Genomic DNA, 24,120 nt, shown 5'->3' with positions numbered 1-24,120 from the left:
CGCCATCACGGACACTGGAGCGGCGGGTGCCGCCATCACGGACACTGGAGCGGCGGGTGCCGCCATCACGGACACTGGAGCGGCGGGTGCCGCCATCACGGACACTGGAGCGGCGGGTGCCGCCATCACGGACACTGGAGCGGCGGGTGCCGCCATCAACGGGACAGGAGCGGCGGGTGCCGCCATCACCGAGACAGGGGAACCTGCAGCGACGTCGTCCTCGGAGGCAGGGGAACCTGCAGCGACGTCGTCCTCGGAGGCAGGGGAACCTGCAGCGACGTCGTCCTCGGAGGCAGGGGAACCTGCAGCGACGTCGTCCTCGGAGGCAGGGGAACCTGCAGCGACGTCGTCCTCGGAGGCAGGGGAACCTGCAGCGACGTCGTCCTCGGAGGCAGGGGAACCTGCAGCGACGTCGTCCTCGGAGGCAGGGGAACCTGCAGCGACGTCGTCCTCGGAGGCAGGGGAACCTGCAGCGACGTCGTCCTCGGAGGCAGGGGAACCTGCAGCGACGTCGTCCTCGGAGGCAGGGGAACCTGCAGCGACGTCGTCCTCGGAGGCAGGGGAACCTGCAGCGACGTCGTCCTCGGAGGCAGGGGAACCTGCAGCGACGTCGTCCTCGGAGGCAGGGGAACCTGCAGCGACGTCGTCCTCGGAGGCAGGGGAACCTGCAGCGACGTCGTCCTCGGAGGCAGGGGAACCTGCAGCGACGTCGTCCTCGGAGGCAGGGGAACCTGCAGCGACGTCGTCCTCGGAGGCAGGGGAACCTGCAGCGACGTCGTCCTCGGAGGCAGGGGAACCTGCAGCGACGTCGTCCTCGGAGGCAGGGGAACCTGCAGCGACGTCGTCCTCGGAGGCAGGGGAACCTGCAGCGACGTCGTCCTCGGAGGCAGGGGAACCTGCAGCGACGTCGTCCTCGGAGGCAGGGGAACCTGCAGCGACGTCGTCCTCGGAGGCAGGAGAGGCGCGCGCCGCGCTCACGAAGACAGGCGCGGCAGGAGACCCCGCGTTCACGAAGACAGGCGCGGCTGGAGGCGCCGCGCTCACGAAGATAGGCGCGGCTGGAGGTGCCGCGCTCTCGAGGACTGGAGCTGTGGAACGGTTAGGAGGTCTGGTGGGCGCACACTTGTGGGGCTTTCTGAAGGCGCCCCTGTTAGCCTCATCTCCTTTGTCTTGAGGGACGAGGCCAACAGTACCAGCCCTTAACCCCCCCCCAAAAATTTCCCCGGACCTGAGGGGGTAGTCCTCGGGAGCAGGGGTTCCTGCAGAGACGTCCTCGGGAGCTGGTTGTGAGAATCGTCTTTTTAGAAGTCCACAAAATGAGTCAACAGTAAGGGTTGAGGCTTTTTCTTTTAGTAGTTCCTCTGCCCACTTCAACGCTTCTCCTCTAAGGAGGGATTTAAGGAACATGACCTGGATCAGGTCGGGAGGAGCAGGACAGGTTAAAAACTGAAAATAAAGTTTGCACTGCAAAATAAATCCATCACACTTGGGACCGCCTTCGAATTCGGCAGGAACTCCCATAACAGACTGTAAAACAGCGGGTTGATCACCCACCGTTCTGGCCAGTAATTTCTCCCCTTGTTTAAGGATTTCGTCCAATATTTCGGCTGTGTTAGCTGCGTCCTGGGGGTCGTACATTCTGTCAGGAGTGAGGGGCGGATTGAGGGAGGCGGACGCATTCGCTAAAACACGGGATAATTTAATATAAACAAAACAACGATACTTAAACAGGACACAAACAAACAAGGAGCCAAACAAGCTAAATAAAACAAAGGAAACTGGACAGGGAGAACAGGACGGACGGACGAAAAGCGACACGACGAAAAAGGAGAAGAAACGGGGAAACTCTAGAGACAGACAGACAGACTAAATAGCGTGACCAACTAAACACAGGATAAAGGGGAAATGTACGACAAACGGATGAGAGACAAGAGGGCTTAAATACTCACACAAACGAGACACACCTGGACAGATAACGAGGACGGGTAACACATGACACGGACGAGGAGGCGGAACAAAGGCGGAGACTCGAACATAAACAAAACAGAGCCATGTGCAAATAAAGCACATGGCAGGGACAACAGACTGACAGGACGAAGGCGTGACAGATGGAGCTCATAAGAAATTCAGTCACTAATATTTTTTTCACATGGAATTTTCACACTGCTTCATTTTTGGTTATTTTTTTGCTAAATAAAATTATAATTATGATATTTAATTCTACACAACGGTGACCATAAAATGACAAAAGAGAGGAGAATGTTTGAGTTTTTAATTACATATTTATAATACACAATAAAAACTTTAAAACTTATTTGTACTCCTAATATTTAAACTCCTTAAGTAATTCCTAGAAAATCACAAGTAATCTTCACTGTCTGAAAATGAGAAATATTAAATTAAAGACTAGATTTCAGAAGGTGGAATCCCCAGGTATGTTTCTTATGTCTCAGGGTCATACCTCCAACCACAAGCACAGTAAAAAAAAAAGAAAAACATGGAGGTTAGGTGAATTGGCTTCTATAATAACTGTCCTGGTGTATAAATGATTGAGTATGTATGTGAATGAATGTGTGTATGTTTGTGAGTGAATGTGTGTGTGCCCAGATATGGATTGGCCCTCTTTTAAAGCGTCTTTGGGTTTTTATAAAGACGCTATATAAGTGTAATTTTAAATAATTTAAATTAAATTAGTACCTGAACGGTATTTGAGGAGCAGGTCCCAGATGGAGCGTCTGGAGTAAGGATCCACCCCTGAGGTCGGCTCGTCCAAAATCACCACCTTCGACCCCCCTACAAATGCCATTGCAACAGATAACTTCCTCTGCATCCCACCTTAAACATAGAGAGAGAAATGGGATGCCTTAAAAATATGATGCTTTCGCACAGCTGCTGCTGAAGGGAAATGCTGCATGAGACTGTGTTAGTGAGCGTAAATGGAGGCACACTAAACTTCACATTCACTTGGAAATTTATAAAGAGAAACTCCAAAAATACAATTTGGAAGTTACAAAGACCAGACAAACCTACTTCTCTGAGATCATTAGTAAAATCTCTAACAACACCCGCTCATTATTAAAAATATTTGATAAGCTGAGAAACCCACCACCACAGGTAAACCCAGAACTACTCTCTGTGGAAAAATGTAATGAATTTGCAGCTTTCTTTAGCAATAAAATTCTAAACATCCGGCAAGTGATCTTCAATACGTCTCTTGACAGCAGAGCTGTTCTGATACAGCCTCAAAATCTGAAATGTACCCTGTCTGAATTCATTGCTATTGATCTGATAAAACTGAAAACAGATAAAACTGTCCAGCATCTAAAACCATCCACATGCATATTAGACGTGTTGCCTGCACACTTTATGAAGGAAGTATTCTGTTGTCTATCTGAGGACATACTGCAAATAGTAAATGGGTCTCTACTTTCAGGGATCTTCCCTCAAGCATTAAAAACTGCAGTAATCAAACCTCTCTTAAAAAAGAGCAATTTAGACTGTTTTTTTTAGTTGTTTTATTTAGCTCAGCAAATTTTTACATGAACATTTTTATTATGATGAATTCCAGTCAGGCTTCTGTCCACATCATAGCACAGAAACTGCCCTCATAAAGATCCTAAATTACATCTGTCTGAACACAGACAGCAGTAAAATATTTGTGCTAGTGCTTCTCGAACTTAATGCTACATTTGAGACAGTCGATCACAGCATCCTTTTAGAGAGACTAGAGAACTGGGCAGGGCTTTCAGAAACAGTTCACAGCTGGTTAAAATCATATCTAGCGGATAGAGACTACTTTATTGCTAGTGGTAATTATAAATCAAAACGAACATCATTGACCTGCGGTGTTCCACAAGGATCAATTCTTGACAGGACAGTTTCCTTTAGCTAAACAAACATAAGACAGAGGTGATTGTGTTTGGCAGCAAGGAGCAAAGACTTGAGGTCACTACTCAGCTTAACAGCAGAGCTCTAAAGCCTAAGGCCAAGTCAGAAATCTTGGTGTAATCCTGGACTCAGGATCTCAACTTTAATGGCCAAATAAAGGCAATAACAAATGTCCATTTTATCACCTTAAGAACACATCAGAACTCAAAGGGTATATGTCACAACCAGACTTAGAAAAACTCATTCATGCATTCATCTCTAGCAGGCTGGACTACTGCAATGATCTCCTTACTGGACTTCCCAAGTCCACAGTTAGGCAGCTGAAGTTTATCCAAAATGCAGCAGCTAGAACTCTTACCAGAACCAAGAGAACCAAGCACATTACTTCTGTCCTCAGGTCACTGCACTGGGTGCCATTTAAACACAGAATTGATTTTAAAGTGTTATTAATTGTTTATAAATCAATAAACTGCCTCGGACCAAAATATATTTCAGATCTGCTAGAAGTGTATGAACCCAGTGGCCCCTCAGATCACTTGGGACTGGTCAGCTAGTGGTGCCCCGGGTCAGAACCACACAGGGGAAGGCAGCTTTCAGTCACTATGCTGCCTGCACCTGGAATACACTCCCAGAAGACATCAGATTTGCCCCAAATATTACAATCTTCAAATCTAGACTAAAGACCTTCCTGTTCTCCTGTGCATTTAAGTAGCACTACACTTAGATTGAATTAAAAATGTAGATTTAATTTATTTATTTATAGCACCATTTTAATAACTGTCCCCTTTTTACTCTGTTTTTATAATTTAAAATTTTATTGAATAGCTTTTTATCATGTTTGTTGTTTATTATATATTCTGTTTTAATTCAATTTCATACTTTCTAATTGTTTTTTTTTTCTTTCTAAATTCTACTGCAATATTTCTGTATCGCTCTGTAAAGCACTTTGAATTGCGACTGTGTACAAAAGGTGCTCTTTAAATAAACTTGTCTTGCCTTAGTGAGCTGTTTAAGTTGGTATGGTCCAGAGGGGTGTCACAGTGTCCTCACTCACCTGACTGTGTTAGTGAGCTGTTTAATGTGGTCTGGTCCAGAGGAGTGTCCCAGTGTCCTCACTCACCTGACAGGTTGTGAGCCTGGTCGTCTCTTTTGTTGGGTAAACCCAGGTCCCCCAGCATGTCCTCAACCTCCTGCTCTGCTTCTTTCTTGTCACGCCCCTTCAGCAGAGAGTAGAACAGGATGTGTTCCTCCACCGTCAGACTGAGATTAGACAAAATCAGATAGGATCAGAGAGACAGACAAACTAAGATCAGATCACATCGCACAAAATCAGAGAGGCAAGTTCATAAATGGAATGCCATTAGACAAGATCAGATCAGAGAGATAGGAGACAATGTCAAACTGAGATCAGACCAAATCAGGTCAGAGAGACAGGAGACAATGTCAGACTATATCAGATCAGAGAGACAGGAGACAATATCAGACTGAGATCAGACCTATTGAGCTACGGCAGGAATTACAAACTTAGGAATTTCCCCAGACTTTGGCCTGAATTGTGAATGCTCAGAGCTCCCAGTGTTGGGCCGTGAACTCACTGGGGAAAGAGGATGTTGTACTGAGGACACATGCCCAGAGACTGTCTGACAGCATCTATGTCTGTCCGAATGTCTCTGCCATTGATATACGCAGTTCCTGATGTTGGTGGAAATAATCCGGTGAGGATCGACCTGAGGGAGCAGGAGAAGGTTTTAGAAAAGCATTATATCAATATATTATTTTTATTAATATTATCATTATTAAGATTTGTACAGAGTGGTGGTCTTTCCCGCGCCGTTGTGTCCGAGGAAGGAAGTGATCTGTCCTTCGTAAAAGGTAATGTTGAGGCAGTTCACCGCTGGCTTGGAGCTTCCAGAGTAAACTTTAACCAGGTCCTTCACCAAGACCCCCACCATCAGACCATCGGGCTCAGCCTCGAAGAAGGGACCCCCTGAAGAGAACAGGGTTCAGTAACTATAACATTCACATAACCACTGTAAATATGTCCCACCCCCGTCTCTGCCTTTTCCTTTATTTCCCTGTCCCATATTTTTCTTTCCAGTCGTGACCCCCTAATCTCAAGCCCCTTCCCAAGTCTTGCTGATTCATCTCAGCCACAGTTCCACATTAAATGGGTCAGGACGTGTGTTACAATCGATATTTTGCCCAAGTCTGTCCCACCCACACAACATTCGCCATAACCCAAGTCAAGCCCGGCTCATGATATTTGGACCACATCTGGAGCACCAAACATGAGCCACAGCCATAATTGTATGAGCCAAAAGTGAGATTTGGCCTGAATGTGGCTGCTGTCTGGGTCAATAACACACACTCCACTCCTCCTCTGCTGAATGTATGTGATGAAAAACTCATTTCCCTCCATCTGAATTAAGAAGATTATAATCCTTTGTGGGGTCAGTGATTTCTCGGTCCAGACCTGCCTCTCTGACCTGTGCTGCCTGTGGGTCTCTCATCCCGAGAATGGTCTTCCTCTCTCTTCATCTGTTCTTCTCTCTCCCTCTCCAGTCTCTGTCGTCTCTCCTGGTGTTTACACTGCCTCCTGGAGCCATTACAGTCTGGCTCTGAGCGCTCGGCCCCGGGACTCTCCTTTTGTCCCACCGTCTCTCCATACTCCGGGGTCTCCACCATCTGAACTGGAGGAGTCTCAGGACCTGCAGGAGGGAGACAGAGAGAGAATTAAGAAAGAGAGAGAGAAAAGAGAGTGAGAATGAAAGAGTGAGAAAAAGAAAGATATGTAGCAGCCTGTCACTACCTGAGAGAAACCAGTGGGCCCACTCACTAATATTTACTGACATTGTTGTTATTACATTGTTATATTAATTTTGTTTGTTTGTTTGTTTGTTTTCTTTGACCTTCTATGTTGATCATCATTAATCTTGTAAATAATTTGTGATTTCTCTTTTTTTGTGATTAATTGTGACCCAACCTCACAATTAAGAAGTTGGGGGAACACCCTCCCCCAATTTCTATGCAATGATCATTTTTTTGTTCTAGTTTATTGATTTGACAACAGTGTATCTCACTACATTCATGCCAATAAAGCATCACTGAACTTAAAAAAAAAAAAACAGAGAGACATAGATAGAGTGACAGACAGACAGACAGAGGCAGTGAAAGAGAGAGAGAGAAAGAAAGAGAGACAGAAAGTGAGAAACAGATAAATAGACAGATCGAGAAAGAGAGAGCAAGAGAGAGAGAAAATGAGAGAATCAGAGAGAGTGTTCTGAACTGAGAACACTCAGTTTTAAAGATGAAATATGTTTAAAGAAACTAAAATGTGAATAACAGCTCAGTAATAAACATATTAATGGTAGTAAAGTCTTTAATTTACAAACCGGATTCCAAACAATTTGGGACACTAAACAAATTGTGAATAAAAACTGAATGCAATAATGTGGAGATTTATTCGTAATAGAACATATATGACAGATCAAAAGTTTAATCTGAGTAAATGTAACATTTTAAAGGAAAAATATGCTGATTCAAAATTTCACAGTGTCAACAAATCCCAAAAAAGTTGGGACAAGTAGCAATAAGTGGCTGGAAAAAGGAAACTGAGCATATAACGAACAGCTGGAAGACCAATTAACACTAATTAGGTCAATTGACAACATGATTGGGTATAAAAAGAGCTTCTCAGAGTGTCAGTGTCTCTCTGAAGCCAAGATGGTAAGAGGATCACCAATTCCACCATTGTTGCATTGTTGTGCAGAAAGATAGTGCAGCAATACCAGAATGGTGTTACCCAGCGTAAAATAGCAAAGATTTTAAGTTATAATCATCAACTGTGCATAACATCATCAAAAGATCCAGTGAATCTGGAACAATTGCTGTGTGTAAGGGTCAAGGTCGTAAAACTCTACTGGATGCTCGTGATCTCCGGGCCCTTAAACGTCACTGCACCTCAAACAGGAATGCCACTGTCAAGGAAATAAGAGAATGGGCTCAGTAATACTTCCAGAAAGCATTGTCAGTGAACACAATCCACTGTGCCATTCGCCGTTGCTAGCTGAAACTCTACAGTGCAAAGAGGAAGCCATTTCTTAGCAAACTCCACAAGCTCAGACGTTTGCACTGGGCCAGGGGTCTTTTAAAATGGAGTGTGGCAAAATGGAAGCCTGTTCTGTGGTCAGATGAGTCACGATTTGAAGTTCTTTATGGAATACTGGGACGCCATGTCATCCGGACCAGAGAGGACAAGGATAACCCAAGTTGTTATCAATGCTCCGTTCAGAAACCTGCATCACTGATGGTATGGGATTGCATGACTGCTTGTGGCATGGGCAGCTTGCATGTCTGGAAAGGCACCATTAATGCAGAGAACTATGTTCAGGTTCTAGAACAACATATGTTGTAAGAAGAAGGGGGGATGCCACACAGTGGTAAAAAATGGCCTTTTTTGATGCCATGAAATTTTGAAACTACATATTTTTCCCTTAAAATGATACATTCTCTCAGTTTAAACTTTTGATCTGTGACTTGTGTTCTATTCTGAATAAAATATTAGATGTTGGCACCTCCACATCATTGCATTCCGTTTTTATTCACAATTTGTTTAGTATCCCAACTATTTTGGAATCCGGTTTGTAATAATTTTGCTAAAGAACATGAGAGCGTTGTGCGGTTCTGAGGAAGACACTAAATCCAAGCTAAGGTGTGAGGGCTGTGGTGCTCTCAGCAGTACATCGGCAGTTCAGACCCTGGCAACAGAAAATTCAGGAATTTAAATTTGGTAGTGAAAAAAAAAAGAATGCAAAGAATAAAAAGATGATGTACGGGGGAATTAACACACAGTACCTGAATCTGCCTGATCAGTGTGAGGGCGCTGTGGGCTCTGCCAGTAGGACGGTTGCAGAGGGAAATGTAATGGACGTCCAATCCCATACTGACCTGCAGAACATTCAGAAATGCAAATTTTCAGGAGAACACACCACACCATGTGTCTTCTGTTCCTCTGCACTGCAGGGACAGGATTTGCACCACACATAGGAACATAGCTGTGAGGATCTGATGTTCAGCCTCATCATCATCAGTGAGGGTCAGTGCTGGTGTTGGTGATTAGTTCTTTATGTCCCTCTTTTTTTATCATCACACCTACTCCTCCTCTTCAACCTCTATATTTAATCGCCACCCTTAACCATCCTCTAACTACTCACTTTCCTCCTACTCCATCCCCCAATTATCAATGTATATAAAGCCCCCCTAAAATATTTGGTTTTAGACTGGACTGGGAACAGACTGGATTGGTAACAGCCACAAACTGGACTTGCAACAGGCTGAACTAGCCACAGACCTGAATGGGTACAGTGTGAACTGGTTATCGACTGAACTGGTAACAAACTGATGACCAAGCTATGCCCATGGTTTTCTGTATGTACGTGAAGAAACCTCAGAATCTGAACATCCTGTCTTCAAACTTCAGACCATCTTGTGATCGAGATCAACCCAGATGTACATAACTCTGTGTATGTGAAAATAAACTCCAGTCTCTTCCTGCTGAATTTCTAACTCCATCACTCCAGAGAACACAGTTCTAGTGTTCCACAGACCGGAGGAACTCCATTACTCCAGGAAACACGTTCCTGGCGTTTTAAGTGTTCTACAATAAACCTAGTGGGCGAGTTCTAGAGTGTAACCCAAGTGAGCAGGTTCTTAATGTGTAACTGTAGTGGACAGGGTCCAAGGTGTAACCCGAGTTGGTGGGTTCTAAAGTTCTAGATACTGACCTGGGAAGACGTTGTCGAGGTACCAAGCGAGCAGACTGTACAGCAGCGTGTCCAGGAGCATCATCTGGATGGAGTTGAGGAAGGAGAATTGGTCGCCCTCTAGTGGACTGGAGCCGATGTTGTCCCATTGCAGCCCCAGGCCCTGCTCCTCATATCGGGACAGGTACTCCGTGCCAAACCCAAAAGCCACTGAGGACAGCAGGCTCTTTAATACGAATACACATGTGCACACACACACACACATAGTGCCAGCTCATTAGACACCTACTTCACTAAGTCTTTGTATTACGTGCTTTTATTGTTCTGTAATATTGCTTATTGTTGTCTATAGTAGTGTGATGTGACTCACTGAGAGTTTGATGTTTTTGTGATATCATTGTTCTGTAATTGTGTTTATTGTTGTGCAAGTGTTATTTACAGTAGTTTAAAAGTGATCTGACCACTGAGAGTTTGATGTTTTGGGTGATGTTATTGGTCTGTAACTGTGTATATTTTTTGTAACTGTGTTTATTGTTCTATATAGTTGTTTATGGTAAAGTAAAGGTTATCTGACCACTGAGAGTTTGATGTTTTGAGTGATGCGGTCCTGCCAGGCGAAGCAGAGGATGTGTGGAAGGTAGAGTGTGAAGTAGATGATACCGCTGCAGGCTGCTGCCAGGTTTGCTTTATTGAAGAACACACTCATCAGAAAGCACTGCATTATCGTAGCAGTGGAGAACGACAGCAGAAAGAGGAAAAGGATGAAGGGATTACTGTAGTTCAACACCTTTCCGACCTGGACACAGAGGAGAAGAAGATTTAGAAGAAGATGTGAAAAACTGAATGAATCCCCTTAAAATGTTTCAGGCATGGTTCCTGCTGCAGGAGGAGCTGAAGAAAAGGTGCTGGGGTCAGTTTCTCTGCTGTGAATTTACTGCGAAGGTCCACCAGGAAAAAGCTGAAAGTTACAGGGCTTTGTTTTCTAATTGTTTCTCACCGTGACGATGACGGTGAGAAGACTGGTACTGATGGTCATCATGACGAAGCTGTCGATGAACCAAGTGGTCCATAGCACTCCGTTACTGACCCCCATGGCCTTCAGCATCTCCTTCAATCTCATTTCTTTCTCCAGAACGATGCTCTTCACCATCATGGAGACGGAGTAGATCCAAGCCAGGACCATGAAGATTGGGAAACACCGGTTCAGGGTCAGCATGAACCTGGGGCCAGGGGTAAGTAGGTTCTGTTTTATTTCACACAATATTCAGAGTTTTCAAAATACTCTCTTTCAGAATAAGAGAACAACAAGAAAACTGGGTATAACAGGTTTTGTTTTAACTACAACGGTATGTTAGCTGTTACTCTGAGGGCTGAGATAAAGCAGTTAGAGCTTGAATTACATTAAATTAACTTGGATTACAGTAAAAGTGTGTTCCACCTACATATCGTCCACATAGCAAGGGTAGGGCATCTGTTGGACATACACCCCCATGGTCCAGTCCAGGCCCGTGTGCAGCCTCAGTAGTCCATGTTCAATCATATCCTGTAGGTATGCAAACCCTCCCCAGATATAACGCAGATCCTCCATGGGGTCAGCCCTCGGACCAGGGTCCCAGTACCTTACACACACACACACACACACACACACACACACACACACACACACATATCAGAGGGGATCAGTTCTTCAAACAAAGAGGTATTAAATCAAACTGACTGATTATATTGACATATTCAAATCTGATTTAGATATAATTTACATTTACAAATGGATTAAGGGCTCATTCAGGCAGTGGAGTCAGATATTCTCCTTCTAAGCTGAAAATGGAGATTTCCCTCCCTCCGTTTTTGAAAACGTCCCCATCCAGACGAATATGACAACGATTGCATTATCATATCAGTCCTGTATGGGGCTATAGTACGTCTTTAAGAGAGACATCAAAACACAGTTAATCATGAGAGAAACAGAGGTTAAATCCCAAATTACTACATACTCACTATGTAGTACCCTGTGCCAGTCATGAAATTACTGAATCTAGGTCTTAACAATGCATTATTTATTGCTAATACAGCATTATTTATATTTATTCATGTGGCAATCTAAAATCTAGTGCTGTCTGTGTATGTACAATGTAGTTTTATGATTGATGTAATTCACTATAGAGGAGCTGTTTGAGTTTCATTCAATTTACTTGTCCAAACAAGAACAGTCACAACAACGTTTTCCAAAATATCCACCTCAGAGAGTGTTCTTGAAAACCTCAGTGACACAGTTTTCAGTGACCTACAACTTCCATGTGGACGGGAGGAACAACACAGACAAAAACCTCAATTTAAAAAAATTAACTAATATATGTGGCCTAAAACACGCAGGTGTGTATCCAGATGGAACTAATATCACCAGAGTCAAGTGAAGTGGACTGATGTGTGTTCGCAGATTGTTGGAGTTTATTGGAGATGTGTGGAGTTTATTGGAGATGTGTGGAGTTTGTTGGAGAATGTTGGAATTTATTGGAGACTGTTGGAGTTAATTGGAGAATGCTGGTAACTGGTGTAAATGCTAATGTTTAGATGAAAAAGGGCTGTTTTAAACAGTATAAACAGAAAGTAAATAATTTATGACAAAACTTCCTCTGAACATTAGCAATTTCCCTGAGAACCCCTGGTTCTCCTCTGAGCTTGGAGAGTGGAGAACAGAGAGGAGTGCCTCACCTGTCTTTGATTTTATTGGTGCGCTCCACAGCATCGATGTCCATGCGGATTTTGTATTTGACGTGTTTGGGGAGTGACGTGGTCCAGGGGTAAATGTCCAGAAATACCAATCCGGCCCAGAACTTGTTCTCCTCCAGCAGGTACAGAGCCTGGTGACTAAGCTGCTCCTCATCTCTGTGACCCACAAATTTATCCAGGTTTATACACTGCAAAAAAAAAAACAACACATCTGAGTGAAGTCCACTTAACTCCAGTCTGCAGCTCTGTCTCTCACTAAGAGCTTATTTCTATAGATGCCTGGTTCCATTCATCACCACAGGAAAGAAATCAGTCTCACCACTCTACCACTGAACACCACATCACACTGCAACCTTTGTTTAGAGCTCAATTTTATAAAAGCTGTTTAATGCATATTTCTTACAGATTTAGTGCATGTTCCTCTCACAACAGAAGCCTGTTTTTCCCAGAGGAGCTGAGTTCACTGTGTGTTATGTGTGATCCTCTGAAACCCTGATATAAAAGATCTTCTCCATTACAGAGGCTTCACACTGTACAACAGCCCCACACTCAAAACTCACCACCCAGAACTCCTCTTTACACACATACTGACAGACAAGATTTGCTAAAGATGCCAGGTTCAGATCTGGCTAATCAAGATCTAGGGGAAACTGAGGGAAAAGGACTTTTCCCTTTTCCTTTCCTTAACAGGCTGTGACAGTTAATGAAATGGGGAACATACAACGAACATACAAAGCGAGCACACAAAGGAGCTGTGACATTCCGTACAAAAGCATTCCCAAACTGTCCAGTCAGTCTGGGAGAGAGACACTCCAACACAGGGCAGGGGTAAAAACTCTTTTTTTTACTCATCCTTTATTCTTAATAAATCAGACCCCGTTCTACAAATCCTCCACAGCAGCCTGTTAACCAGAGCAGTGGAACTGTGTTCCCTTTCACCCAGCTGGCCCCAGCACACGGAGCTAATTGGCTTTACTCCTCAGTTTAATCTACAGCTGCACAGAGACCTGGTCCAGCCCTGAACACACAGCACAGGGAACCAGGAAGAGCTGCTCTGTGATGTACACTCACAGGAACCAGAGAACACATCGCCATCGTCTGGATCTGCGACAGCAACACAGTGGATATGGATGTGGTTCTAAATGTTTCCCACAGGACACATCAGCAGAGATTTATTTCACAGAGAAATCTAGCAACACCCACAACTCCTTAAATGGACATCCAGTCACACACATATGGACATTCAGACACAAACACACTCCTTATAATGACATCCAGACACACCCACACTCCTTATATGGACGTGAAAGGATGCACGTTTTGAGCTGGTGTCCCAGTGCTGTGGTTCCAGTGAAGCTGTACCTCGCTGTACTGGAGGAACAGGCGGAAAACCTGGTCCGTGAGGTTGAAGATGTTTCTCCAGTCGAACCTGGGCATGTTCTCATAGCGCTCTCTGTCATAGCCATTATGGAGGAAGTTCAGAATGTGCTTGGTATTAAACGAGCTTTCCTCCAGATGCCGATCCAGAAAATCCATCACCGTAGGGTTCCTCAGAGTGTCCTTCACACACATACAAACACACACACACATAGAGAGAAAGAGAGAGAGAGAGAGAAAATTATAAAAGTATAAAAAAATATATAAAAATACCTCATTGACACTCAAACCCTTATCTCGTTAATTTAATCAGAAACCTGCCGAAGGATAGAAAGACAATAAAAAGCACAAAGGAACAGTGACACAAACCTTTGTTAATGACTTTAAAATGTCTTCCACAGCCTGGTCTCTTTTAATGTGGAGCACACTTTAAAACCAGAACCAACAGAACAATCTCGTCATCACAAACACCTGGGGGTCTGTTTGTCTGATGTGTTAGGGAAGTTTTTTTTATTTTTTTTATTTATGGCACTTACCATCCACAAAGGGGCCCCATATTAGAAAAGTTTGAGAACCGCTGCTCTAGAACAGTGGTCGTCAACTATGTGATCGTGATCAACAGGATCTCCAAGACCATTTTCAATCATGGCTGCTTCAGTTATGGCATTTAAGTTACTAAGCTGCGTCATTCTATAGACCCATTTGGAATGGACGTTATCATTATATCACTGGCAGCTGCGCACATTGTTGTGGCAGTAAAACAGCATAAACAAATGGAGTGAAACGGGCAAGATACACAAAATAGGGACAAAAAATGTCATGTTGTGCCAGAATCGGAGTGGAAACACAAATCATCTTCATTTTTATAAAATACCATCGTCAAAGACGCCATTTGGTAAAATGCAGACATTTATGTTTACAAGGTATTAAGACTGGACTGATGAAAGCTTCCTTTCTCGCTTCTGCAGTGCACATTTCATATCAGGCAAGGTTTTTCACCATCACCATCATTTGTCACACAGAAATGCAAAATCAATGATGTACTTAATAACAACAAATTAGTGAAAGCAGCAATCACAAAGCTGGCATTCGTGGCAGTACGTTGGTCTGTAAAACACAAAAAGCATACGCCAAATCTTGGTATTCAAGGCACTGAGAGGTTTTATTCCTTGAGTGTTTCTTTTGTATACATGCTGGGTTGTTCCATAAGAAGATATCCGCACTGTTACTTTAGCCATTTAGTTGGTTCCTTGACTCACTTACCTGACAGTGAGAATGGGTCAAGAAACCTCACACCATTACTAAGAGTCAGCTTATTATTGTAGGAGAACCACTCTTTTACTTGTAACCTAATAAAATAACTGGAGAAAGCATCCGGATTAGCCATATTCACATTTTCCTACACTTGACACCTCTATGCTCACTGTGACTTCCTTCTACCAATTAAGCTCTGCCCACAAACGATGTCATTTCTGTTTACAAACAATAAAAAGGTCTATACTATAGTTGGTTTGCAAGCTAGTTAAGCAGGGACATATAAAGCTGCAGCCACATGGGGTTTGGGTCTGTGAATACTGACATGCAAATATGCGTCTCTGACCAATAGTGCTGCTGCTGTGTCTCTGCCCTGTATGAGCCAATGCGACGGCAGCGCTGACGGTTTTGGTTTTAAACCAGGAGATATTACACAAATATTTCATTCAGATTATAAACAATACAACTAGAGTCAAATTATACCCCTGGTGTTATGTCATGTCATGTTCTCTCATGTCGGTAATCTGTCATGTCATGTCGGTGTTCTGTCATGTCATTTCCTTGTGGAAAAATGCCGACATAATGTACTTTTGTAAGTACAGACACCTAAATGAAAGGTAGGATATTTGGATAGGTTTAATGAACTTCAGAAAATGCTACCAACTGAAGTTGGTAAGCAAGAGATATGCACAGAGATATGTCTAAAGTCCTCTATGAGTGTAAAGATAAGGTAATTAAGGTAAATACAGTGATAATACATTGTATATAAATTTATATTTTTTTAACACTTGATTCAGCATGTATAGTTTTGGAACGCTGAAGCAAATAACAGTAAGCTAAGATTGTATAATGCACTGGAGAAAAAGATATTTCCCATAAAATCATTAAAAATTGTGGGTCTGAGCATGTGCAGGGCTGCTGTAGGAAAGGTATCGATGGGTAGCACAGCTTCAGGTACTGATTACCACTACAGCCAATACTGAGCTGTATATTAATGACGTAATTAACCGTTTCATTTGTTTCATATGTTATTGGAGGCAATGTGGATGTACACAGCTTTGTTTTTCTATGTAGCCTAAGCCTGGCATTGATGCTGGTAGATCTTTCAATTGTTCCGAATTCAATAGGTGATCTTGTACATAAAGTGGTTGGGGACTACTGCTCTAGAGTCTGGTATGGAGTATTTCAGAAATGTGTGTCTGCTTTATTAACATAGATTATCTGTAAAGTCAAGGTCCCTCCTCCCCTTAAGGTAGGCTAGAGTGAGTGAGCCACTGTGTCCTTAACCACCTTCACCTTCTCTGTTCTAACTTAAGAAACCCATGGGTTGGGAAATGTTTGGTCTAAAGGCAGAGGGCCGTGTGTGTGGTCCGGAGTGAAGTGAACAAGCGGCGAGTTCGTACCCGGATCATGTTCATCTGGATACTGTCGTGGAAGAACTGCCAGACCTGAGGACCCACTTCCTCCCACAGCTTCAGCAGCGTCAGCAGCCGGTCCAGCTCCTCGAACGTGGCATTGGCCTGAAACACATGGCGTCATCATCAACAGCACACACACCTGAGCAGTGTAACCCTCACTGAGCTCAGCACCGTGTTCCAGTCTGGTTCAGTCCATCAGGACATAAACTAGAGCCAGAGATTTAAACATCGCTGTACTTACTGGATCTTTAAGTCTGATTGATTTAAATTAGCTCTGAACTGATTGGCTGTGGCTTTTTAAAAGAAAAGTCTGACATAAAATTAGGGACACTGATGTAGGGTGAATGGGAGGGGCTAGACTGATGTAGGTTGAATGGGCAGGTAGACTGATATAGGATGAAAGGGTGGGGCTAGACTGATGTATGCTAAATGGGCGAGGCTAAACATCTGTAGGAAGAATGGGTGGGGCTAGACTGATGTGGGCTGAATGGGGTGGGGTTAGACTGATGTAGGCTGCATGGGAGGGGCTAGACTGATATGGTCTGAAAGAGTCAGCCTAGACTGATGTAGGCTGAATGGGAGGGGCTAGAGTGACGTAGGATGAATGGTGCAGGGTTTGATTTCTGTAGGCTGAATGGGCAAGCCAAACTGATGTAGTCAGAATGGGCAGGGCTAGACTGATAAAGGCTGAAAGGGCGGGGCTCAACTGATGTAGGAAATATGGACATATGTAAATATATTTGTTCCTGTGACATCACAAAAATTGTGAATAGTTTCTGAGAATTAATAGTAAAGTGCGTAAAGGTGATGGATCACAAGTGTGTGTGTATGTGTGTATTCGAGTGTGTCTTACACTCTTTATTATTCTGTGTACAGCTGGAGAGTCAGGGGTGTAGAGGATCTTCCCCATTAGCAGTGGTTTCACCGAACTCCAGAGGATCTTAGTGACAGGATTAGACTCAAGGTTCTGCATCAGACTGTTACAGAACGGAGCTGAGAGAAAGACAGAGACACAGAGAGAGAGAGAGAGAGAGAGAGAGAGAGAGAGAGAGAGAGAGAAAGGCAGTGCAATAATATCACTGTTGTTTATCTGCAGCTGAACAAATATCAGAGCTCCACCGTTTCTCACTAGTGTTCAGAACCAACTCAGTTCTGATGCTGGAAACAACCATCTCACACTGTCTCTCCACTGAGTCTCCTGAGCCGGTCTACAACGGTGAGAAATTTGGACAGTAAGTGAGAGCTGACTCACTGGTGGTGTGGTCGTAGATGTAGCTGTCTTGGCTACGGGACGTGTTGATCCCAAGGAAGGCTTTGTAGTTGTTGTCCTCATACCAGTTAAAGGACAGAACCCTGGACCCTCCGCCGTCCGGAAACCCACAAAACAGACCAGACACAATTGAACTCAGCTGAGAAAAAGAGGACGGACCTCCCTCCTGGAACACTGGCAACAGAACCTCCAACAGAGCCCTGCTGCTTGGTCGGCTCGCGAGCTGAGACACAAAGAGGCACAGGGAGACACAGCAGAGTTATAATTCCTCCATTCATAAAACAAGATCACATCCCCTATGCTCTGTGGGGGTCCTGAACATTGAAGAAAAGGAAGAAATGGGTGGGTTGTTAAAAAGTATGCAGAAGAATACGTTGACTACAGTCTATAAGTGTACAACTACACTTATAGACATCTAGTGACCGAAGGATACAGTGTAGCTGAGAGAGGGGACAGTGAAAGTAAGAGAAGGGACAGTGAGGGGACAGGAGCTGAGAAAGGGAACAGTGTGGGGACAGTGGAGCTCAGAGAGGGGACAGTGAAGCTGAGAAAGGGAGCAGTGTCTGGACAATGGTGCTGAAAATGGGGACAGTGTGGGCACAGTGGAGCTGAGAGAGGGAACAGTGAGGAGACAGTGGAGCTGAGAAAGGGGAAGCGTGGGGACAGTGGAGCTAAGAGAAGGGACAGTGGAGCTTAGAGAGGAGACCGTGTATGGACAGTGGAGCTGAGAATGGGGAGATTGAAGCTGAGAAAGGGTACAGTGTGAGGACAGTCCTGGCCAGACTGGGTCCATGTTCACAGAGTTATACAGCACTCAAGAGCAAGATAAGGAAGTAGGATGTGTGTGCGTGTGTATTCTGTCCTGATGTTATCTCTGTCTTTATGCCAGACAGCTGAAGTGAAGGGGGGTGGGGTGAACATCTCTTTTTCGTGCACACACACACACACACACACACAAACAATTAATTTTTTAACTCTGTACACACACACACACACACCCACCAGGCCCAAACATAGTTGCACAAAATTTCTCCTAAACTGAAGGGGTTAATCAAGCAAAAAAAATATTCTTTTGAAACACTGCCCAGAACACACACACACACACACAAACAAACACAGTTTACTCCAGCAGTTTTTTCTGAGATTACAAGAACTAAACACTGTAACTGAATGAGAGAGTGATTAAGTAAATGAGTAAATGAGTGAGAGAATGAATGACTGATGGACTAAGACACGGGTCGGCAACCTTTGCCACTCAAAAAAACCATTTGGACCCGTTTCACACAGTAAAGAAAACACTGGGAGCCACAAAACCCTTTTGAAATTCTAAATGAAATAACACGGCACATAACAGGGTTTTGTTTTGTTTTTTTTGCCTTTGTGCTATGTATAAACAAACTATATTGTGTTACATTTATGAAATCAATGAACGACTGCAGGGAAAATGAAATAACTCTTCTGCATGCAACAAAACATTTTTAACTCCGAAAAAAAGACGTTGTGTTGACGGTAAAATACTCAATGTCTATTTGAGTCGTTGTAGTAATCGAAAAAAAAAACGCCGAACTTAAATTATCCACTGGCAGCAAACAACAATGCTGTCCTGTCTCCGCGTGCCGTCATTATTTTACTGGCGCAGTGCAGTCAGCGGTCAAAAAGTTCAAGAAACCGCACACTGACGGGTGTCGCACAGTGGAAGTTTTGACGTGTATTAAGAGCGACAAAAATATTTTAAATATTAAAATATTTTAGATGTTACAAGATCGCCATAATCTTCATAGAATTACATTTTGAAAATGAACGCACTAAAATAAAATACATTTTAATTAAATAATCATTAATTATTTTCAAAAGCTGAGCCGCATCAGAGGGATCTAAGAGCCGCGGGTTGCCGTCCCCTGGACTAAGAGAATGCTAGAGTGATGGAGCAATGGAATGAAAGAGTGATGGAGCAATGGAATGAAAGAGTGATGGAGTAAGAGAGTGAATGAGTTATGGAGTGAGAGAATGAATGAGTGATGAAGTAAGAGAATGATGGAGTGATGGAGAGAAGAAAGGAGTGATGGAGGGAGAGAATGAGGGAGTTGGAGAAAGATGGAGTGATTGAGTTAGAGAATAAGGGAGTGATATAGTGAGAGAATAAGGGAGTGATATAGTGAGAGAATGAGGGAATGATGTAGTAAATGACTGAACTGTTTGAATGTTACTCACACTGGGCCTGGCTGAATCTTACCGTGCCTGAGCACAATGTTCCCCCAGAGAAAGGCTGCATCCAAAATGGCATATTCCCATACTAGTCAGTATGGAAATTTTGTATGCAATACGATTTAGTGTGTCTGAATACCTAGTATGTAACAGGCAGTATGCAAACAATTCTCAGATATCATCAGAGGTCGGGAGAGGTTTGCTAGCATGCCCCAGCACACTATTCAAGCCCGACATATCCCATAATTCACCTGGAGCAGCGAAGCAGAGAAAAGAGGAGTAACAGTGGATACGGTCGGACGGTTTACAAGCGTGAGTAAAATGAACAGTCTGTACTAATATTTATTAGCAGATTTATTTAATCTGCAAACTGTAATGTATATAACACAATAAATAACTTTGTGATGAGTGGAAAGCCAATTTTACATGTCACTTTTACATTTTTTTTAAGAGAAACTCCGAAGTATTCGGTCTGTAGATTTCCCAGAGTGGTCGTTCACACATGCAGCTCAGTGTGGGAAATTTTCTGCGTGGTGCACAGAATATGTACAGCGCGTGCAGGGAATTGGGAAGATTTCCCGAGCCGTTTTCACATGCGCTGACTCGGACTTGGACATTTACTAGGTCTTGAGGAGGATAAAATCTGGGTAAGGTCCGGGACGAATATTGCAGGTGGTCGCGTTCACACATGCAAAACCTCCGGGTAGACTCCGGAACATGTCTGGATTACTAAGCATGTGTGAAAGGGGCAAAAGAGTTGGAGCAAGTTTATGGTGTAGGAGCTGAGGTAACATTTATTTACAAATGAAGGTTATCACAATGATTAATAAAAAGTGTACCACAAAGTAGGGACTGGACAAACCGAAACTGTACATCACATTAAAATTGGTTAACACTGACGAATCATAAATGTTCCTGGGTGAAGTGAGCTTTAGCTTCAGCTTCAACGAGAGAGTCTACGCTTAAGGTAAGCTGACCTCAGTTTAATGTGCTAAAACTATAATCTAGGAACATCTTTTTTTAAAATTACTACTGAGTTACTAGAAGTGCTCTCTGTTGCTGAAAGAATTAACCTTTGACTCGAAGGGCAGTAATACATTTTAAGCTCATTTCATATGTGTTTAAATGAGAAGAAAAATGCTTAAGTCACAGGATCGTAATTTCAGTAGTAGAGCACTTAGATCAGTCGTAACTGAGGGAAATTCAGTGTTCCTAAGTCGTTGTTTTAATACTTAAAGCCAGGTTAAGTGTTTTAGACTGTCCTCCATCAATGCATGCAGGATGGGCACATTTCTGTTCAGGAGGTAGTTTGAGCTCAGTTTCCCATGCTGTAAAATATATATTTATAAATATTTTACTATTGGACTGTTGGCAAGTATTGGTTTATCACGTAATAAACGTTTTATTTTTATCTTGTTCCACTCCCCTTTGGATTGGCCAGGTAACAGAGAGATCAAAGTTGGCCCAAGGATATTGTTTTAAATAAACAATTAAAATTTGTAATTAAGTAATAAATAGTTTCATATCTGTCTTCTCTCGAAAATAGCTAAATGTTTTTAATAAATCATTTTGTGTATTTAACGAAAACAACTTTTAATGAACGTTTTCACATGTCTCTTTAAAATTATGTGAAATATTGCTATTTTTAAATAAATAATTTGTTTAATCAAGATTTTGTCTGCTCTCTAAATGTGTTTTTTATAAAATCTGATTGTATAATTAAAATATAATATATAATAAAATAATATATATATATATATATATATATATATATATATATATATATATATATATATATATATATATATATAATTACATGTAGTGTCATAATTTTGCTTATTAATGTTTTTTTTTATATAAATAGTGTTCCAGGGTGTGTTCCTGCATTGGGCATGTAATGGAAAAATGCAGGTTAACACTAATGAGTAATGATTAATAATAACAAATGACATAATCTATATGGGGTTTGATTAATCTTGGTTGATTCTTACTAAATTATGTAGGCCTTAGTGCTTGAAGGTAAAGGGACTTATTGCATTGTATGGTTACGGTGATCTGTGGGAGGAATGCGCTGAGCAGATTAGAAGGACATTCTCACCATTTCTCCCTGGCAACTATAAAGTTGGAGATAATGAGGCACCAATAAGGGAACGTTTGGGTTAAAGGAATGAGACATGCTGATGGTGTACGTGACTGAGGTCCTATATATATATATATATATATATATATATATATATATGACTGATTTTGTTCAATAAAGAGGGAGATTAGAGAGAATCTTTGACTCTGTGTCTTTGTTTCTCTGATTTCTCCTTGGGCCTGAGAATCGGTCTTCCTTCCTGGTTGCACTTAGACAATTGCCATAACAGGGCACAATGATTCCAGGTAGGTTTCAGACCTATTGCGACCCTGAACTTTATAAGTGGCTACAGACAATGAATGAAAGAATGTACCACAGGAAGATGGATTAAATTTATTAATACATGAGACATGGCTCTCAAAGGTGGTGTTCAGCTGGTGTGATCTTGGGTCAAATGTTGTTGGTAAGATGGCAGATCAAGTGCGTCCAAGGCAGTGTGCATACTACACGGTCGCATACAAGTATTCAAGTATTCACGGTTGTATTCAAGTAGGAAATTTTGTATGCAGCCAAAGAGGGCAGAAGCTGGGGGTGTGGTACCATGTTTGAGGGATTTGTTGGAGCCAGTCATTGAATATGTCTCTTCACCATGTTGTAAATCCTCTGCATAAAGTTGAGAAAATCTCAACTTATTTGTGGTTTGTGAATCTCAGTGGGAACGACTGGGCACCTGTCGCTCTGTCACCGGCCATGTAAACACAAACATACAGCTTCATCAGCTGTGCACCACAGATATTTTCTGTTAAAAACTTCACGGTAAAAACTTTTTTTCAAAGGAAAATAGTCATAAATTTTACCATGTTCAAGTTCTGTAGCCGGGTCCATAACTGGATCATACGTTTGAGAAAGAGTGACCCAAGTACAGAGTGAGGGAGGGATGGACTGATAGAGTGATAGAATAATGGAGTGATAGGGTAAGTGAGCTGTTTTACCTCCTGCAATTTTTCAGACACAGCCGTCAGCACTTGTCCCCAGAAAGAAAGATCAATACCAGAGGAGTATCTATCCAACACCATCGGCAACTGAGAGAGGGAGAGAGAGATTGAAACAGATTATATCTTAAGTTCACTTAAACACATGCAATCACATTTTAACACCGCTCACTCTCTCTCTTTCTCTCTCGCTCTCTGAGTCATTGTGGGTCAGAACACTGTAAACAGCGCATTCAGGAACCTGATCCCAGACCAGCAGAACCAGCACATCCCATCAGGATCATCTGCACCATAATCTAATTACATAACTAGGACAACTACACCTACCAGAGAGAGAGACAGAGTGACCACGCCCATCCAAAGCACAGTACTATCCAGTGCAGACATCTGTTAGTTTGCACAACAGATCGGGGCAGTTAGCATTTTCCCACAATTCTAAAAATAAAGAAGCTACAAAAGTTTCTCTGAGCGATGCCATACAAGTACCACTGTTGGGTCCATATAGAACCATTTTTACTCATACGTTTAAACGGGTAAAGAACCTTAAGATCATGTGATGGGATTTTAACCCTTTAAAAGGTTATTCTCAATTGCTAAAACACTGAATCCCATTGGCTGAACAGAGTTTCCAAGTTGCCTAAATTCATTTGGCTAATTGTTCAGTCTGTTGTCAATACGTTAAACATTTCACATGGTAAAACATTATTTGCAGGTCTCACTTATGTTTTTCAGCAAAATGCTAAAATATTCCCAGGAAAAATGTGGAGGAATGCTGTCGTCAATGCTGTCGACAGATTATGAAAACTGTAAAACATTATGTAATTTACACATAAAAACTTTAGATATTCAGTTATGAATAAATACTTTAATTTAATAGTACATTTTTTGAGGTCATTTGGCGTACCACCTCTTGCTGCACCACAGTTTGAGAACCACTCATATAGCGTACTGCCACATATTATGTGAATAACATTACACTTTGTTACACACAATGTATTTGAATCAGAAGTGCATACAGTAAGCCTAATTATACTCTACAGTATAGCACTGCCTTTGTATGACTTACAAAATTCTGCAAACAATATATTGTATTTCTACACAGACAATATTAGACTTGGAATCCTTGGACAGACCCCATGAGTTC

General features: G+C 42.6%; 1 protein-coding gene across 1 annotated transcript in view; it reads right to left on the bottom strand.

The window, feature by feature from the left end:
• The window catches only part of LOC136676101 (retinal-specific phospholipid-transporting ATPase ABCA4-like), an 87,300-nt gene that overhangs the window by 58,016 nt on the left and 5,164 nt on the right, over positions 1-24,120 (bottom strand). The window contains exons 7-22 of the mRNA XM_066652959.1: positions 22,977-23,066; positions 17,682-17,922; positions 17,283-17,422; positions 16,415-16,531; positions 13,743-13,940; positions 12,363-12,568; positions 11,093-11,269; positions 10,648-10,870; positions 10,225-10,446; positions 9,672-9,876; positions 8,743-8,835; positions 6,375-6,596; positions 5,698-5,875; positions 5,484-5,615; positions 5,009-5,148; positions 2,698-2,835 (exon numbers count right to left, since the gene is read on the bottom strand). Coding sequence (XP_066509056.1) covers positions 2,698-2,835; positions 5,009-5,148; positions 5,484-5,615; positions 5,698-5,875; positions 6,375-6,596; positions 8,743-8,835; positions 9,672-9,876; positions 10,225-10,446; positions 10,648-10,870; positions 11,093-11,269; positions 12,363-12,568; positions 13,743-13,940; positions 16,415-16,531; positions 17,283-17,422; positions 17,682-17,922; positions 22,977-23,066 — 2,722 coding nt within the window. The remainder of the gene's footprint in view (positions 1-2,697; positions 2,836-5,008; positions 5,149-5,483; positions 5,616-5,697; positions 5,876-6,374; positions 6,597-8,742; positions 8,836-9,671; positions 9,877-10,224; positions 10,447-10,647; positions 10,871-11,092; positions 11,270-12,362; positions 12,569-13,742; positions 13,941-16,414; positions 16,532-17,282; positions 17,423-17,681; positions 17,923-22,976; positions 23,067-24,120) is intronic.

The sequence above is a fragment of the Hoplias malabaricus genome, chromosome X1 (assembly GCF_029633855.1).
Source record: "Hoplias malabaricus isolate fHopMal1 chromosome X1, fHopMal1.hap1, whole genome shotgun sequence".
NCBI classification, from domain to species: domain Eukaryota; kingdom Metazoa; phylum Chordata; class Actinopteri; order Characiformes; family Erythrinidae; genus Hoplias; species Hoplias malabaricus.
This window is presented reverse-complemented; position numbering and strand designations above follow the sequence as displayed.